The 19,747-nt window shown below is 39.0% G+C and overlaps 1 protein-coding gene across 1 annotated transcript; it reads right to left on the minus strand.

The window, feature by feature from the left end:
* Positions 1-9,976: 9,976 nt before the first annotated feature.
* Positions 9,977-17,746, minus strand: LOC110127419 (dynactin-associated protein). Its single transcript, XM_070452501.1, has 4 exons — positions 17,695-17,746; positions 17,398-17,508; positions 13,808-13,888; positions 9,977-12,956 (listed from the first exon to the last, which is right to left on the minus strand). The coding sequence occupies exons 2-4, from the start codon at positions 17,455-17,457 to the stop codon at positions 12,615-12,617; spliced, it is 483 nt and encodes a 160-aa protein (XP_070308602.1). The 5' UTR covers positions 17,458-17,508; positions 17,695-17,746; the 3' UTR covers positions 9,977-12,614.
* Between the last annotated feature and the right edge of the window lie 2,001 nt (positions 17,747-19,747).

Here is a 19,747-nt window from a genome sequence, read left to right on the forward strand (position 1 = left end):
ACTGAATGAACCCCAAGTTTCTGGAACCTGATGCGCCCATTGAGCAGATAAAGAAACACCCCTCTCGGGTCTCCCATTTCCTTCCATCCTGTAGTGAAGAGAGAGTGACCACAGAGTCAGGTCTCTGGAGGGATGAGTCTTACCAGCGCCCGGTGTCTTTTTCTGCTTTTTCTCATCTTTTCTCCTTTCTCTCCTGCTCTAGGAGTGAATATCAGGCTGAGAAAATCCTCTGGGCATTTGTATCCGACCCAGTGGGAAAGAACCTTGCCCACATTCAGAGGTGGCACCTGAAGAGGTCACCATGACTCGGGGCTCCTCCAGCAGACTGTGGCTGGCTGGCCCAGTTTCAGGGTGGGCAGTGAGGGCAGATGAGCCCAAGCCAGGAGGCCGCTGGGACGGGACTGAAACACACACAGTCGCACGAAAATCTCTCAGGTGGGTCGCTTCAAGGCTTGCTGATTCTAGGATCTGTCTGTGCATGTCAGCCAGAATGGAGGAAACTTCTTAGTTATAGCACAAATGCCAAAACGTCCAAGAGGGACATGGAGAAAGGATTTCTCCCACCCTCAATTATATGGTGTTTTTTTTTTTTGGCTCTCCAGTGCAGCATGCAGGATCCTAGCTCCCCAACCTGGGATCAGGTGCCCTCTGCATTGGAAGCCTGGCTTCTTAACCACTGGACGGCCAGGGAAGTTCCTCTTGCCGCAACTTTAGTGGCCTCCTTTGAGAGTCAGAAACAAAGGCTTGCTCAGACTGAATTACGTGCACAAAGTGCTCTTTGGTGCTGCGAGAGGCTGAACTATGGCTCCCCAAAGCCTGTCTTAATTCCCAGAGCCTGCAAGCATGTAACCTTACATGGTAAAAAAAGGACTTCGTAGACAGGATTAAGATAAGAATTTTGGGATGAGGAGAATATGCTAGATTATCTGGTGGACCAGTGTAAACATAAGGGTCCTTGTAAAAGGGAGGTAGGAGCTGGGAAGGAGGTGATGTGACTCCAGAAACTAATTTAGAACGACACAGCCTTGTGCTGGAGACCTTTAGAGGCTGGAAAAGGCAAGGCATGGGGCGCCCCTAGACCTTCCAGAAGGAACCAGCCCTGCCAACACCTTCATTTTAGCCCTGTGACACTCATTTTGGACTTCAGAAAATAAACGCATGCTGTCTTAAACTGCCAAGTTTGTGGCAGCTTTTACAGTGGCAAGAGGAAACTAGTAGAGTTATTCTTCACAAACAATTCGGAGTGAAAATTCTGAGCTGCGCCTGGAAAGAGGAAAGTCGTGATGTAGAATGGATAAAGAAAATATTGTATACATACCGTGGAATATTATTCAACCACGAGAAAGAAGAATATCCTGCTATTTGCCACAACATGGATGGATCTCGAGGGTATTATGCTAAAAGAAACAATCCAGACAGAAAAAGACAAACACTGCATTGAATGCTGTCATTTACATGTGAAACCTTACAGAGAGAAAAAGAAAGAAATAAAAGTCAAACCCATAGAAACAGAGTAGAAAAGTGCTTGGCAGGGCTGAGGGATGGGAGAGATAGGGGCATTCTTCGTAAAAGAATGCAAATTTTTAGCTGTCAGATGAAGAAGACATAAAGAGCTAATGTAAAACATGGTGCCTATAATTGATAACACTGTACTGCATCATTGAAATTTGCCACGGGAGTAGACCTTAAAAGTTCACATCAAAAAAGAAAAGAATAGAAAGATTTGTCAGGTGACAGACCTGTTAATTCACTAGGTGAGTGGGATCCCTTCACCATGTGCTTGTCAATTACCCCAGTATTCACTTTCAATATCTTATAATTTTATAGTCAATAATATTGGGTTGCCCAAAAAGTTTGTTCAAGTTTTTCATAAGACCTTATGAAACAACTCGAATGAATTTTTTGGCTAACTTAATAGCTGAATATTTTAAAAAATAAAAGAAAAAAAAAAGGAGCCTTGTCCCTGGAGCTGGGTTGCTCCAGTTGGAATCGTTGCTTTTCCACATATCTGGCCAGAAGATACTACATGTGTTGCTTAAATTATCTATTGCACAGCATCTTCATCTGTAAAATGAGAATACTAATAATCCTCACTTCCTATGTTGTTATGTGAGAAACTTACACATCTGAAGCTTCTTGAAATAGAGTACCTTGTGAACCTCCATTAAATGCTGCCTATTGTTCCTTGTTCCTTCTTCCTTGGCACAAACACCCAAGAGCTCCCTAGGTTCCAGAGTCTCTGATAGGCCCTGAGAACAAGTAACCATCGTGAAACTGACAGTCTAGGCAGAACATAAACTTTAAACAACAGCCACACTGCAAAGATCAAATTACTACTCTGCACTAAACACTGCAAAGATTAAAAATCAGGGCATCATGAAAGAGTATCACTAAGAGATAGGGGTGAAGAAGAGGGTGACAGAGGATGAGATGATCGGATGGCATCCCTGACTCAATGCAATGAGTTTGGGCAAAATCCAGAAGAAGGCGAGGGACAGAACGGCCTGGTGTACTGCAGGCCATGGAGCCTCAAAGAGTTGGACATGACTTGGTGACTTAACAACAACAAGGGATAGGACTTGGATTTTAGGGTCAGGAAACACCTTTTTGAAGAATAAGTAGCAAGTAACCACTTGAGTTGACAGGAAGGCCTGGCGTGCTGCGGTTCATGGGGTGGCAAAGAGTCGGACACGACTGAGCAACTGAACTGAACTGAACCACTTGAGTAGGAAAAGAGCACCCCAGAGAGGAGGGCCATCAAGCGCAGACGGGTGCCTTGAGGTAGGGAAGATCTTGGAGAGTGCGGAGCACCAAAGGAAGACCAGCGTGGCAGCTGTTGCTAAGAGAGGGTGGGAGGCCACGCTGGAGAGAGACTGCGGTGTTGGAGGGATTCAGAAGCCCCGGGAAGGGTGTGGGTTTCCTCTGCTCAGCCGGGCATGCAGGCCCTCGGGCACCTTAGTCAGCACTTGGATTGCTCAGCTCACGTCTCTTTTGTCTTCTTTCCTGTCCTGGTGACAGGCAACCTTTTACAGGCAGATGGTCCCATAAATGGCAGAAGACAGCAAAATGGCTTACACTCATGCTTCTTAAAGCCCAAATTACGGTGTCAATCTGTGAGTCCCGGAAACAGCAGAGACACCACTGTGCTTTACATGCCCTCCTAACTCATTGTATATTACACTGCTATACACCCCCATCCTCACCGCCCGTACCTTCCAGTTTCAGGGGGCTTATTATCAACATGTCCTGTCCAAGGAGAGTCCCATCACCTCAAAAAAATATCCCGTTGGTCATTCTTAATCATCTCCTTTTGTGAGAGTTCTTAGATTGTTTTCGTACCATTTCCTATTTATAAAAATGCTATGAAGGGACTTCCCTGGAGGTCTAGGGGCTAAGACTCTGTGCTCCCAATGAAGGGGGCCCAGGTTCAATCCCTGGTCAGGGAACTAGATCCCACATGCTGCAACAAAGGCCCCTCGAGCTGCAACTAAGATCCAGTGCAGCCAAGTGTATATATGTATTATATATATTTATAAATACATAAATACATATACATATATATTTATATTGTATATTTTATTATATTATAATTATATTTCATTATATTATATTATATGTAATTTATAATTTTATATTATATATTATAATATATAGTATATATTACATAAACATATAAATATATCTATATTTTAATATATTTAATTAATATTTTATTGTATTAATAGTGATAGTTTAATATATAATATATACTAAATATATAAATATATAATTATACATATTATATATTATTATATAATATAAATACAAATATATAAATATATAATATATATTATATAAAATATATACTGTATTGTATGTTATATATAATTATATATAATGTTATATATTGTATATTATATATATAAATATATACTTTATACACATAAATATATTTTAAATGCTATGGAGAATACCTTTGTTCATGAGTCTTTATCTGCATTCCTAATTATAACCTTTATTAATTATATAAGTAAAACTACTGAGCTAAAGACTGAACTTTTTTAAAAAAATCTTGATAAATATGATGAAAATGTCATATAGTTTTATATGGTTTCAAGTATTTTATTGATAAAATGCAGAAAAGAAAGGAGGGAAAGCAGTTGCTTCTGGTGCTAAGAAAACTGGTGATTTTTTTCCCCTCTGTTCTCAGCTTCTTCTTTAAACTCTCCAATTTGGTCTTTCACAATGAACACCTCATTTAGATTAGAAATCAGACTTTTTTCAGTAACTCCAAGTCCTAAACAGTTTTCATGTCTCCACTTAAGCGCTGCCTCTCCCATGAAGTCCTCACTGATTTCCCAGAAGAGATTATCTGCAAACCCACAGAGCCCTGAGCTTTACCACTTTGATCCTACAGATACTGGGCACTTCCATTTTTCACCCCAGACTAAAATTCCTTGGGAATGGAGATAATTTTTTAATGTTCTTTGTCCTTAATGTGATAAACATATGGTCAACCAAATGAAATTGTCATCGGTGTTGTAAAAATCTAGGTCTTGGAAAAAGTATAGTGCCTGGTGTCCCAGAGAAGGAAAGTTCTGGTGAAATAGACTGGCACTTCATATTCCCCTGGGCAGCAAAACAAGCTTTCTTGAAGGTAGTGAAGAGTAGGGATGTCAAGTACAGACCCCTTTCGTTGCTGTTTAGTTGCTTAGTCATTTCCGACTCTGTGACCCCATGGACTGTAGCCCACCAGGCTCCTCTGTCCATGGGATTCTCCAGGTAAAAATACTGAAGTGGGCTGCCATTTGCTTCTCCAGGGCATCTTGCCGACTCAGGGATCGAATTCGTGTCTCCTGCACCGCAGGCAGGCTCTTTACCACTGAGCCACCAGGGAAGCCACAGACCCCTTTAAGTCTAAGCTGTTTTCAGCTATTCCACCAGAGCTATTCTCATACATCTGTTGTTGTTAATTAGTCACTCAGTCATGTCCGACTCGTTGCAACCCCATGGACTGTAGATTCGCCAAGCTCCTCTATCCATGGGATTTCCCAAGCCAGAATACTGAAGTGAGTTGCCATTTCCTTTTCCAGGGGATCTTCTCTAACCAGGGATCAAACCCATGTCTCCTGCATTGCAGGTGGATTCTTTACCACTGAGACACCTGGGAAGCCCATTCTCATACATACCTAGGCTTGAAGTAATGGTTCCTAACCAGAGGCATTTATCAAAATTTCCTGGAGAAAGTCAATATGGACACAAAACGGACTATAGTTGTGTTCCAGGATCTACTGGCTGTTGTTTGGGGTTTTGCCAGCTAGAGAAAAGTAGAAAATGAAATGCCCCAGTCCAAGTTTTACCTCTCACATTCTGCACATGAACCCTCAAAGACAGGATGAAAGCCTTGCTTCTGTCATTTACCAATTTTCAACCTTTGGAAGAATCTTCTCAATTTATTGGAAGTCAGCCTCTCGTGAGAAATTCTAGCCTGGTGAGAACTCTTTCCCTGAGAGCTATGAGACTTATAGAAGCATCTGAATTTAAATGCCTGCCCTGAATCACCCCCGGGGACCAGCATAATCTAGCCTGTTTGTCAAGAGCAATAGGTTAAAATGTATGTACATTACTAGGATGTCCTTGGGGGAAACAATCTATGAGAAGATAAAGTACTATATAAACCAAAATATATGAACATGAATTTCATTCACTAAAAGAGTTTCTAAATATTAAATCTTAATTTTCTGAACTAAGATGATCCTCACTGGTTCCCATTAAAAATAAAAAATAGCTAACTTTGTTTTTAAAACTATTTTTCACTTTGCGGAGACGTGTAATTTTTTTAGCCAGCTGACAGCACATGCACCCTGTTGCTTTAGCAGGAGTGAAGGTGAATCCCTTTATTTCCCACCTGACCTTCACCTCCAATTGTTGCAGGGTTTTTCTCCATGCACTGTAATTTTTATTTCACTCAACTCTTAATCTCTACTAGCTTTGAGCTAACCATGTCATCATACTTAGTCAGAAGCTTCAACGACCCTGCAACATTTTTCTTAGTTAAGTGTCAATACTCATTGCAAGTTTTTGAATAAATTATTTGCTAAAGGAGGATAGAAGGCCAAAAACATGCTAGGTGGCAAGGGAATACCATCTTTGAGTTAAGAAGTCACCATTATTCTCAGATAACGTCTATCAAACATTGCCAGGCTGTTTTACAATTTTTAACCCATTCACTCTTTACAATAGACTTCCACAGTAAATGGTCTTTTTTGTCTCCACATTTTAGATGAGAAAACTGGCACTGGGGTAGGTAACTTGCCAAAGGTCACATAGTAAGTGAGAGAACTAGGATTCAAGTCCTGCTTGCCTAGTTTTAGACTTTCTACATTTTAACTACTCTAATACTATTAACAGAGAAACATAAACCCCTTTGTGACCTGGAAAGAAGAAAATCTGGTTCTTGCAGAAAATGAAAAGTAAAAGTGCAGATATGATGCAGAAAATACAAAGAATAAAGTGGCATCATTATTTTCTCTCTTCCAACTGGAAATAAAAGTACATAAAAATGAGGCACTATTAATAAAATAGGAATTAAACACATTAGTACATGCAGGAAGCCAATCAAGATGGAAGTGAGAAAATGTAAAGTGACAAGTTTCACGTTAGCGCGGAATCCCAGATCTCCGTTCAGGCAACCTCAGCTTTGACACTAATACGCCGCCCTGGCAGATAACACAGTTAAAGTCCTCGACAGGATCCCGGCACACACCCAGCACCCGCCAAGCTTTACTGGAACTTCGGGTCCTTTCTCTGGAAAGTGAAGAGTTGGGATTGGATAATGCCCACGGTCCCTTTCTGCGCGGTGTCTCTGGGATGCAATCAGTGATTTAACTCCTCAGCGCTTGCTCTGTAGGTTTTCCGTCCGACCCGGGGCTGGGCCCTGAGAAGATGCCCCGAAGCATCAGGCGTGACCTCCGTCCTCCCGGGAGGGGCTCTTGGGCTCCTGCTCCCGCCGAACTCCTGGAGACTTGACCTCCGCCAGAGCGGCTGGCAGCTGACGCAGCTCACTCTTGACACTGTAATTGCCCACATCTGACTCACAATTATTAGACAGCGTTAGAATTTTGCAATTAAATAAAAGAGTATTAAAGAGTATGTGGGGCTCGTAAAGGGATTAGGAATTTGGAGTGAAATGTTCATCTCTTCATCTAACAATGTTTGGCTTTAGTTCTGGGACAGAGACTCTGGGTTGGGCCCTAAAATCTATTCTCTTTGTTTTCCTTATAAATAGAACCATCAGTTTTACCTAGTCACACAAACACCCAGAATAATCATTGTATCTCTTCTCTTTCTGACAGCTGTATGTGGCTGCATGACCAATTTCTGACAATGGGACATAATGAAAATTATTGTATGCAATTTCTGAGAAATATTCTTGGACGGCTGAAGCCCTTCATCCCTCCTTTTTTCTGTTGACTAGAATGTAGACGTAATGACTGGAGCTTGAGCAGCCATTTTAAACTGTGAAATAGAAGCCAGATGTCAAGGATGTGGAACAATGAGATAGAGGAGTCCAGGTCTCTTGTGACCAAAAAATTACTTTTTCAAAAGCTACCTTTAGTCTTTTAGTATATATGAGAGAGAAGTTTTTATATATTATTTTTCTGCAACTGCATTATTTAGGAACATCTGTGACTTACAGTTGAATTTTATATCAACTGATACAAGAGTCCTTTGTGTAGTAAATAGTAAATAGTAATTTGGGACTTCTTGTTCTATCTGTAACATAAGCCCATATCTTCCATTTAGGACAGTTGCAAATATAGAAACATACAACTGATGCAGAAGTATCTGTATTTACAGTATTTGTTAAACTCAAACTACATGTACTTCAGAGCAAACACATCCACTCTGTTTCTGGAGAGGATGACATTAGTGGTTGTGAACAATTATTTTCTTTCTTTCCTTCTTTTGTCCTGCTTTTTGAGGTACATAACATTGTATATGTTTAAGATGCACATGTTGATTTGATACATTTATGTATTACAAAATGATTACCAATATAGCTTAGCTAACACATCTCTCAAGTCTTATAATTACCACTTAAGATGTCTCTCAGTAAATTCCAAGTATATAATACAGTAATACTAACCATAATCACTAAGCTCTACATTAGAGCCCCAGAATTTATCATCTTCAAACTAGAAGTTTGTACTCTTTGACCAGCTTCTCTCTATTTTCCCAACTCCCTCCTACTCCGCCGCCCCTGGTACCCACATTTCTACTCTATGATTTCAGCTCTTTATATATTCCTCAATAAGTGAGATCATGTAATAATTCCCTCTGTCTGGCTTATTTCACTTACCATAGATTCTTCCAGTTCCATCAAGTCTCTGGGAACCACAAGGGTTCTTGCTGCATGGCCCCTGCTTTTCTTTCTTATTACTGGTTATTTCTTCATTTCTTAGTTTTGCCCATCTAGGTCGGATGACATTGAAGTGGGAACTTTGTACAGTGCCCAAAGGCTAGGGATACTGGTTAATCACTCTGCTCTTCCTTTCCTAGCAAAAGGAATCCTTTCGAACTGAGGACTTCCCTCTTAGAAATGAACCAGGTCTAATGAAATTGTCATTGAAGGTAAGGACCACCTTGGATGACAAAGAGAGATTCCTACAGAACTTGGGAAAGGCCCTCTGAATGCCACAGTAAAAGTTAGCAAAAGATATGACAAAGTAGAAACATGTTTGAGTTGATCATAACACCGGTATTAGATGTCTGTCACTCTAATGGCAATTATGAGATGCTTAGGAGATTATTAAAGAACTTACAGACTAAGCAAATTAAAGTTCACAAATAATAATTTGTTTCAAAGTAGATGTGGTTCTGAAGTTCAAAAGCTTTTGAAATTGCACAATATCAAAATGAATGACTTACACAGTGTAACTTCTGAAAGCTTTTCCTAAAATAATTATGAACATCATTATGGGGTAAAGTTGATTTTACCTATTAAAGTGGATTTTCAGTACAAGTAAATGGACTTATTTTGGAAACAAAATGCCCAATAGAACATTTTCTTAGTAAAGCATCCAAGGAAGTTTAATTGCACTTTTATTTGGTAAAGTGCATTTGAAAACTTAACATTTTAATCCCACAAGGATTACTTCGCGTTTAAGAATAAATAATGGACCTGAAAATTTCTAGTAGAAGATGTTTTAAGTAGAGAATTTCCTGACTATTTTAAAATATATTATTGTCATTCAATACAGTGAATAAATTTTTGAAATAATAAATACTAGAAATATATGGTTTTAATACTTACTGAATAAGTCATTATAATGGATGATTACATTCTTATTGAATAAGCACACTTCAGTATTTTCATAGTACTTTGAAAAATTTTAATCTGAGTAATGTGTCTTAAATGGTGAAGACATTTTCCACAATGCTGCTTAATACTTTCAGATTTTACTAATATGGCTTATAGGTGGAATCCTGAAAAGTGGTACAGAGGAACTTACTGGCAAAACAGACAGAGAGACAGACATTAGAGAACAAATTTTCTGTTAACAAGGGGAAAGCAGGGAATAAACTGAGAGATTGGGATTGACAGATATTCACTGCTAGGCATAAAACAGATAATTAATGAAAATCTGCTGTTTCACACAGGAAACCCCACTCAGGGCTTTCCTGGTGGCTCAGTGGTAAAAAATCCTCCTGCCAATGAAGGAGATGCAGGACACGTGGATTTGATCCTTGAGCCGGAAAGATCCCCTAGCGATGGAACTGGCAACCCACCTGGCAGGCTGCAGTCCATGGAGTTGCAAAGAGTTGGACACGACAGTTGGGTACTGATCCCTGGTAGACTGACTCTCCTCGGCGCTCCCTGGTAACATAAATGGGGAGGAAATCCAAGAAGGAGGGGATGTGTGTGCAACTGACTCACTTTGCTGGGCAGCAGAAACTAACACAGCATTGCAAAGCAGCTATCCCCCAATAAAAATTAATTCAAAGAGAGATTTTATTAAACTGTAGAAGTCTAAAGCAATACATGAGTCTGAGAGCTCATTCACAACCCCGTTTTATAAAGCACAGAAATCTGATGATCTCAGATAACCCTTATTACAATATCCTCCAATATTTAACATAGGAAATCCATTGCTAGGAGCATATTCCTTAAACACAATGAAGTTATCCTCCCCGTTTTACCATAGTGCACCCTATATAATCTTAAACAGCAAAGGAAGAAAAGAACAGCTTTTTTTTAAGTCACATCTAGCTATTTCAAATGGCTTCTAGGATACGAAATTTTCTTTTAAATTTTTTATTAATGGTACATTTTAAGATCTTTGTATTAAAAGGTTTTTTTTCTTTTATATTGCAAAGCAAAATTTAAATCATATAAGGAAGTACATTTGAAACTAGGGAATTTAATCTTTCTTCTTCACAAGCATATAAATCAAAAACACAATAGAAATGAATTGATTTAAAACTCTACTAGCAGCCACTAAAAGGAATGAATGTGAGTCAGTTAAACTGAGGTGGATGAACCAAGAGCCTGTTATACAGACTGAAGTTAAGCCAGAAAGAGAAAAACAAATACCATACATTAACACATATATATGGAATCTGGAAAAATGGTACTGATGAAGCTATTTACAGGGCAGGAATAGAGATGCAGACATAGGGGATGGACTTGTGGACACGGTGGAAGAAGGGGAGGGTGGGGTGAATGCAGAGAGTAGCGGTGACATAGATACACCAGCAGTGTAAAGCGGAGAGCTAGTGGGCAGCTGCTGTGTGCCATAGGGCGCTCAGCTCGCTGCTCTGTGACCGCCTGGAGGAGTGGGTGGGACGGAGGCTAAAGAGGGACGGGATCAGTATAAATAGGACCTCCCCTGTCGCTCAGATGGTGAAGAACCTGCTTGCAATGCAGGAGACCCAGGTTCAGTCCCTGGGTCAGGAAGATCCTCTGGAGAAGGGCAGGACGACCCACTCCAGTATTCTTGCCTGGAGCCTGGTGGGCTACAGTGCATGGGCTCGCAAAGAATCAGACGTGACTAAGCAACTAAGTAAACACACATATATATAAATACTCATGGCTGATTCACCTTGTCGTGTGGCAGAAACCACCACAACATTGTAAAGCAATTGTCCTCTAATTAAAAAAAAAAAAAAAACTCTACAAGGGAAAAATGCATGCATACCTTCTCCTTTTTGCCCATTAATCTCCTCTAGAGCTTTGTGAAATTTCTAAAATTTATATAATGCCTTTTATCATCTTAAATTCTATTATCAAATAATGTTGGTAAACTGTCTGAAAAACTTTTCAAAGACTCAAATTTATACATTTCCCTGTGTCTGAGAAATAATACTAGCTTCCCTAAAATAACAGTTACCTAGAGAATGACCACATTTCTAATTTTTCTTGGGCAGAGCCTAATTACTCAATAAAGCCCCAAGGTTTGTGTAATTTACATGTCCTATTATTGGCTACAGCAAACGAACCTAGAATGGCCTATAACATAAAATCTTTTAATGCTTTTGGAACCTATTTAGAACCTCCGATGCTGTGCCAAAGACATCCTGGGTCCACTGCCACCCGTAGGGTCTGAGTCTTTGAACAGGAGCTGCCTTCTCCGACCAGTCTTCCTCTTTTGTAGAGTTTGGAGGTTGAGGATGGAATGGGCAGGTTGATTTCAACCCCAAAGTCTCCAGAATAAAGTGTTTATGTTTCTAGTGAGTGTTAAACATTCAAAATACAAGTAACATTGAACAAGGGTCTTGTGTTTCTCACCAAATTATAAACCATGTGCCCTCAAAGTTACAAAGTATAAGACAATATAAAAGTTCAAATTTTATAAGCAGCAGGTTATAATACTTTAAGCAAAATATCAAGTACAGAGAATAATATTGACACTATCAGAAAAAAGTATAGAGAAAATACACCATCTGTTACAGTTGAAGTGTTTCGAAGCGTGTTTTAGATTTTAAATCTATCAAATCCCCTTAGCCCTCTCATTTTCTGTTTTAATGATCTCCCCTTAAACTTCCACCTTTGTTTAACTTCCAGCCCTTCTCTGAAACCTATCTTTATCATTTCTAACCTCATTGATCAGCCCTCCTTTCCCCCCAATAGTAGGAAAACTTCTGTAATGATGAATAGTTCCCTAATAATTTATGTTCGTTAACCACATTAATTGAACACTTCCTTATTTCCCTACTGGAATATAAATACTGAGAAGAGTCAAGTGTATGAGATTGGGAAATAATCAATAACTAGATGGTAAATACTGGCTTGTCAGGAGGCCGACAGCTTCTCCAGCAGTTGAAATCCTCATTAATAAAATTAAGATGGATTTTACAGGATGAAAAGAAACTCTGGGCCCTAGTCAGGATGAATCAACTGCGCTCAGTTGAAATTTTTCTTTTCCAATCATTTGAAGATTTGAGGGTCCTTGACTGAGAACACTGGTATCATTCTCATATGGAACACAGCAAATGAATGAGCAAGAGGGCAAGTCTCATAAAGCTAAATGCTTTGGAACCTCTCGACTGGAGGGGAGAATACCTTGGACATGCCTCGTTCAGGATCAGTGGGTGGGTCTTGCTTGAGGAGGGCTGACGACACCCCCCAAATGTCATTCATCTTCAATTTCAACGTCGTGGACCAACGTTGAGCTCATAGTCATCTCCGTAGGAGCTGGGAGCCCCGGGGTGGAGGAGCTGTAGTTGGTCCCCAGGGTAGGAGGCAGAGTGCTCTGGGATACAGGCAGGGAGGATGGGCCCGGAGATGGGGCAGCACCAGGAATGCAGGTGACGTGACTGGACTTGCCGTCGGCATGAATGACGATGGTGGTGCCGGCCGCGGGCTTGCCCAAGTGGACAAAATAGAAGAGCAGAACAACAAGGGCTGCGGCAATGAGACAGGCCAGGAGACACAGCAGAAACACTTTCCAGGGCGACCATGGCTTTGCTGTTGCCTGCACAGGGTTATGAAAAGTAAACGTTTCAGCAAGAACACAGTGGTGACTTAGGTAAACGATTTCCATTAGAATATGGGTAATTTTTTTCATTACTTCAAATGCTATAATTTAAATGAATAAATTTCTCCTCTCTTTCTCTCTGTCTCTCTCTCTCACACGCACACACACACATATACATATACACACCTTGTCCGTAAGTGCATAAGGTCAAAATGTCCCCTCTTAGTTAACCCTTTACACTTAAGTAATAAAGGGATCACCTTAAATGCAAATAGGTCGCCTCAGGAATAAATCACGTGATGACCTCACATCAGCTACTATACTTACAGTATAAATTAAATTATCTAATTAGCCATCCAGGAGAGAAAAACCGAAGGCCCATCAGAACATGGAGACTGGTTATCTTGGAGTGATGGAAAGTGACAGGTATTTGGCTCACTGTCATCTCCCATTTTCAAATGACATTCTGAGATTTGGCAACTAGAAAATAATTCACTAAATACATTTTTGATCTCTTAAACATAAACAAAAGAAAGTTCACTGAACTTAGGAAGACATCAAAGTAGAAAAAACGATCAGCTCTGGTATGGAGCAGGATCTTATAGGAATAGACTACAGTACTGATAGATTACTGGGCCAGCGGGTCCCCCGCATTGCCCGGAGCTTGTGGAGTTATGGGGGTGGGGGGACGCCCAAGAAGCACAGAGCCATCAAAGGACAGGCAAGGCGTTGAAGGAGAGGAGACCCCTTCGGAGGGGCTAACCAAGCAGAGCCTGTCTACCTGGGCTTAGCATCACCTCAAAGGACGAGTGAAGATGCCCCACTGCCCCCCGGGCCCCAAATCTCACCCACTGCGGCTGTAAGGTCACAACAGGCAATCTACAACCACAATGTGTTCCTTCGTTTGAACCATAGGGATTTCTGGGTAACTGCAGAGAAAGAATGTTAACATCAAGAATTCATCAACCCTGATTTTTAAGGATGAAGAAAATTTATTTGATCTAGGCACATAAATTCATAAAACATGTAAAAAATTATTGAATCCAATCTGTATTCCAGGAAGAACTGACCAAGTTCTAGGAAAATCTGAAACTCTAATAAACGGTTTCATGATGTGAATTATACAAGTACATTTTTCATATTAAATGATCAAAGAAGGAAAATAATCATCTCAATGCTCACTGCTCATTTAACAAATTTCAGCATTTAAAAGTGGTAAAAGCAAACAAATGATACCAACCCCAAAGAACTAGAAGAAAAGAATAACTCCCAAATGTGATGAGCAATGTTTATCTCCAAGCAATGACCATAATATTTAACAGTGAAACATTCAGAGACATTCTTTTAGAGTCAGGAGAAGAGAAGAATGTCTCCTGCCACCAATATCAGGTACTGGTCTTCTAGAAGTTCTCATCAGTGTGTATAAATAACGGAAATGTGAAGATGAAATTAACATTATTTGCAGATGATATGTTGCCCTACAGAATTCCAAATAATTAGCCAAATACTCTATAAAAAGTAATAAGATCTCATCAAAGTGACTGTTTATAAAAGTACAAAATGTATGTGAAGCAGCACTGTTTTATGTGTGGGTCTGTGTGTGTGTGACAGCAACTGCTATTTAGGGTAGTAGGGATGCATTTTATTTTTTTTCCATTAATTTTTATTAGTTAGAGGCTAATTACTTCACAATATTGTAGTGGTTTTTGCCATACATATTGACATGAATCAGCCATGGATTTACATGTGTTCCCCATCCCGATCTCCCCTCCCGCCTCCCTCCCCATCCCATCCCTCTGGATCTTCCCAGTGCACCAGCCCTGAGCACTTGTCTCATGCATCCAACCTGGGCTAGTGATCTGTTTCACCCTTGATAGTATATTTGTTTCAATGCTATTCTCTCAGAACATCCCACCCTCGCCTTCTCCCACAGAGTCCAAAATCTGTTCTGTACATCTGTGTCTCTTTTTCTGTTTCGAATATAGAGTTATCATTACCATCTTTTTTAAAATTCCATGTATATGCGTTAGTACACTGTATTGGTCTTTATCTTTCTAACTTACTTCACTCTGTATAATAGGTTCCAGTTTCATCCATCCCATTAGAACTGATTCAAATGAATTCCTTTTAATGGCTGAGTAATATTCCATGGTGTATATGTACCATATCTTCCTTATCCCTTCGTCTGCTGATGGGCATCTAGGTTGCTTCCAAGTCTTGGCTATTATAAACAGTGCTGTGATGAACATTGGGGTGCAAGTGTCTTTCAGATCTGGTTTCCTCCATGTGTATGCCCAGGAGTGGGATTGCTGGGTCATATGGCAGTTCTATTTCCAGTTTTTTAAGGAATCTCCACACTGTTCTCCATAGTGGCTGTACTAGTTTGCATTCCCACCAAGAGTGTAAGAGGGTTTAGGGATGCATTTTAAATGGCTAAGTCTACAATGGAAATTTGCTGACTCAGGGAACTCAAACGAGGGCTCTAGACCAGGGCTCCCTCAATCTAGAGGGGTTGAAAGGGTGGGAGGTGGGAGGGAGATTCAAGAGGGATAGGACATATGTACACCTATGGCTAATTCATGTTGATGTATGCAGAAATCAAACCAATATTGTAAAACAACCATCAACCAATTAAAAATAAATAAATATAAATAAATAAATAAATACAATTAAAAACAAACAAAAAAATAAAATTGCTAAGCCTATAAAATGCTATAGAATTTATATAGAGAAGACCACAAAACTTTACTGAAAAGCAAAAAGACAACTTTAATAACATCTAAGAAAAGATTTTTGTAGTATAAGCTCTCAGTTCTCTGAATATAAATTGACAAAAATTTCATATGATAAAATAAAGCAATCAAAAGAATAAAAATAAATTGGATGGGGGGCAAGAAGCAAAATATTAGCAGGTTTTTTTTCCTCTGGGAAGGGTCATGGGTGATTTTTAAATTTTTTTTTGTAATTTTCTGTTTTTTCCAAATGTTCTAAAGTAAGAAAACAAACTCATAAAGAATTAAAAGAAAATATTCCACCCCTTGTTTCAGGGAATATAAGAGGTTAGTCATAGGTTGCCAGTCAGATTACTAAAAAATAGGAAAGCCAAATGATTCCTTTTTATGGTCTCAGAAGTTGGTTTACTGGGTATTTTGCATAATTAACTAATTATTTGACTTAATGGAATAAATTGCATAAATATTTTTGACATGTGGGGAAAGGAGAAGGAAATAAAATGATGTATATATGATATTAAAGCAATGGAATTTTGCAGCTTCCATGGAGTAAGAGGCAGCCTATAAATTAGGTCTATGGTAGTCTAGATATTGGATTCCCAAACTGAACACAAATACAACCTTCAAGTTGCAAAACAATTTTTATACTTAGTCATATCTTCATGTTTATCTTGTCTGACTTTTCTCTTGGTTCTGCAACATCAAGTTAATCATAAAATCCATTTCTCCTTGTTAGAAAGCTAGTACTCAAGCTTTTTGAAAAGTAGCATCTTGTAAGGAAATGATTATAAATGTGAGCAACCTGAGTTCAATTTCTGTCACTAGTTATTTATAAGATGAAAGAATTTGTGCGAATGATGAAAGGGACCCTTAATATGTTCTAAGAAATATGATGTTTATTTGCCTAGAGTAACAGTTTAAGCATAAGTCCCCCCACCATGAGACATTTTCCATAAATTTCTACTTTAGAAACAAGTAATCCAATGAGAATAAATATTTTCATTGGATTTAAATATGTATGAATATAAACAATATTGTTAATATCTGCTGTCAATATAACACTTCAAATCATCTGCTAAAATCTTGTCCACTCATACATTATTATAAATTTCTGATATAAATATAAAGTTTAGGCAAAAAGTATATTGCACAATTATCAAATGATGGTATAGCACAACTGGTTACTTCAATTGGTACTATGTAACTCCCTCAATACTTGCGACTCCTATTAGTAACATCCAGATTACATTCATCCCCTAATAGTAAACATTAGGAAAAAAATGCAAGTTCAGTTTGGGGGAGGGTTAAATATTAAACATAGAAAGCAAGAATGTTAGATATGAGAGAAGATATAATTCTTTATATGAATATATGCTTTCATATATTCCAAAGTGAATGATTTTTACATTCCCATCAAGAGTATGGGAACATTCCAGTTCCCTGTACTTGGTTGATATGGTCAGTACATTCAATCTTACCTGTGCAGGGGTATCTAACTATGGTCTGATGGCATATCCCTAAATGGTTCATCACGTTGAACATTTTTAATGTGTTCATTTGCCAGCTGTGTATCTTCTTTGATAAAATGTTTGTAACAGTTATTTTCCAGTTGGTAGTGAATCTTGGCTGATATTTCCCTTGTTATAAATAACTAAGAAGACAATAAAGGAAATTGTTGGGGAAAAAAAGGTATGTACACTACTCACCAACTCAGTCGGGTGTTGTTCAACATCCACAGCATGCTGCTGTTGCTGTTTGCCATCCATTCTGAAAGGGCTGGTATCTCCCGTGGAGTTCCAAAGATATCTGTTTTCACTCTGTGGATTAGAAGTTAGGAAATACTGAATTCATGCTAAATTAATAATTGCGTATTTACTCAATCTGGATCATGCAAAGTAATAGTCATCCGTTTCCTGGGAAATTTTCCAATTTCAACCCCAAAGTACACAATGTATGTTAGTTGAGAAAAAAGTAGAAAAAATTTGCTCCCTTCCCAAAACAACCTGCAGAAAATTATCTCGACGTTAGGACTCTAAGGATTCTGAGAAGATATAAACACTTGCCTTCCTTATTTCACAAAGATTATTCAAAGTTACTGAAACTTGATTTCTCACAGGTGAGGAATTCAGTTTTTGCTTCTAAAAAAAGCCCACAAAGCCACTCCTTGATTGTGGATAGTGCAGAATTCTGTGGCTAAACAGAAGGCTTATGGTGATGACTAATTTCAAAAGCTGTCCAAAAATAAGACAATGTTCAGATTACTGGATCATGATAATTGCAGGTGAATGATGAGTGAAATCTTTTGTGCTGAAGTCAGCAGCTCTCTTGAGATAGACAGGGAGGGGGAAAGAAAACATTAGAATAGCTTTTGCTAGAATTAAAGATAAAAATAGGAAATAAGTACACTTCAGTAGCTCTTAAGTACATAAATCAAGGATTATTCAGTGAATCTCATCTGCTTCTTAGCATCCTGTACCTGGCTTTAGGCTATGGAATGAATTCGTCACCGTTTCTGATGAATCCTGATCTTTGAGAGGAGCAGGAACCAGAAAAGAAAGACCTTCGTTGGCGCTTTTCCACTTTTCACAAGGACAAGGGTACACAACAGGGCGTGCAAAAGTGAGGTGGGGTTTCAGAGCAATCTGAGGGCTCCTGCAGTCTGACCCTTTGGCAAAGCGGCATGCAGTAGAGCCTAGGGGAAAAAATGACTTAAGATCTTTTTCATTCATGCATTTCATATAAGCCAACTTTGGGTGGGGAGACAGTAGCTAGTGGCATGAATTTTCCAAAATATTAATAAACTTACAAAGATCCTAGTTCAAGAGCAGACATGTCTTCTTGTGTGTAATAGCTGTGTTCACACACACAAAAAAGTTATGTAACTGAATTCCAAATCTCTGAATTTCTCCCTAAGGAAACAATAAATGACTTATGCTTTAAATCACTGTCAGCTGCTTTTTTCTTTTTCTTTCCTCTTCTTCTTTTTTTTAACCTTATAGCCAGAACAAATCTTGTTTCATTAACACAGTGTTGCTCTGATTGGATCTGAGTCCACTATTATGTAATGGTTGGAGAACTTGGGATTTTAAAACTATAATTCACACTTCTCAGCTGTGGCATAAATCTTAGAGCAGCGAAGAATGAGGCAGAGTACCTGGAAAAGCTGGCATCAGAGACCTGGCTCCCTACCTTTCTAAAAAACTTAGACGACTACGTTTTATTACAAGCTCCATCTCTGTGTGTGTTCAGTCATGTCCGACTCTTTGCGACCCCATGGACTGTAGGCTCCTCTGTCCACGGGACTTCCCAGGCAAGAATACCGCAGTGGGTTGCATTTTCTATGCCAGAGGATTTCCCCAACCCAGGAGTCAAACCCATGTCTCTTGTGCTTCGTGCATTTGCGGGCAGATTTTTTTACCACTTGGCAAGCAGATTCTTTACCATTATCACCTCCTGGCAAGCTCCTTTTTTGACCACTCTAAATCAAAAGTGAAAATCAGAAGACAGTTTAAATGGTCTTCAATGTACTGGAAAACAACTCCTGGCAAGCTGGGACACTGTGTTCGGCAAGAATGTCTATCAGGTAAAAAGTGAAAATAAGGCCATTTCTTACTTAAACAAAATCTGAGGAAGTTTTCCACCAACAGGCATTCACTGAAAGAAATGGAGAACGGTAGAAATAAAGAAGGAAAGACTCTCAGTGTAAAGGGGTGAGATGTAAAAAGGAAGAGTAAAAGACGGCAGGAGTCCACGATGACTCTGCTCCTTTGTATTGTACTGAAGGTCCCAATCAGAAAAACAAAGTAAGATGTCAATTTTATAAGGATGAAAGCTGCTGTTATTTGCATTTATCAGGATTGTAAACATAGAAATCCAAAGAATCCACAAGCAACCCATTAGAATAAATAAAAGTCTAGCAAGATTAGTGGATACAAATCAATAGACAAAAATAAGTTGGGTATTTTGTATTAGTATAAGTAATTATTTCATGGTTTTATGTATCATCAACAAATATTCAGAAAACTAGAAACTTAAAGAGATCTTGAAAGGAAATTT

This window comes from Odocoileus virginianus, chromosome 22 (genome assembly GCF_023699985.2).
Source record: "Odocoileus virginianus isolate 20LAN1187 ecotype Illinois chromosome 22, Ovbor_1.2, whole genome shotgun sequence".
NCBI lineage: Eukaryota > Metazoa > Chordata > Mammalia > Artiodactyla > Cervidae > Odocoileus > Odocoileus virginianus.

Excerpts from the sequence above, each read along its gene's own strand:
- LOC110127419 (XM_070452501.1), bottom strand. The coding sequence starts at position 17,457 with ATGGATGGCAAACAGCAACAGCAGCATGCTGTGGATGTTGAACAACAC. Across the intron at positions 13,889-17,397 it reads AACAACACCCGACTGAGTTG|TTACCCAGAAATCCCTATGG; the intron begins GTGAGTAGTGTA and ends CTTTCTCTGCAG. Across the intron at positions 12,957-13,807 it reads TGACCTTACAGCCGCAGTGG|GCAACAGCAAAGCCATGGTC; the intron begins GTGAGATTTGGG and ends AACCCTGTGCAG.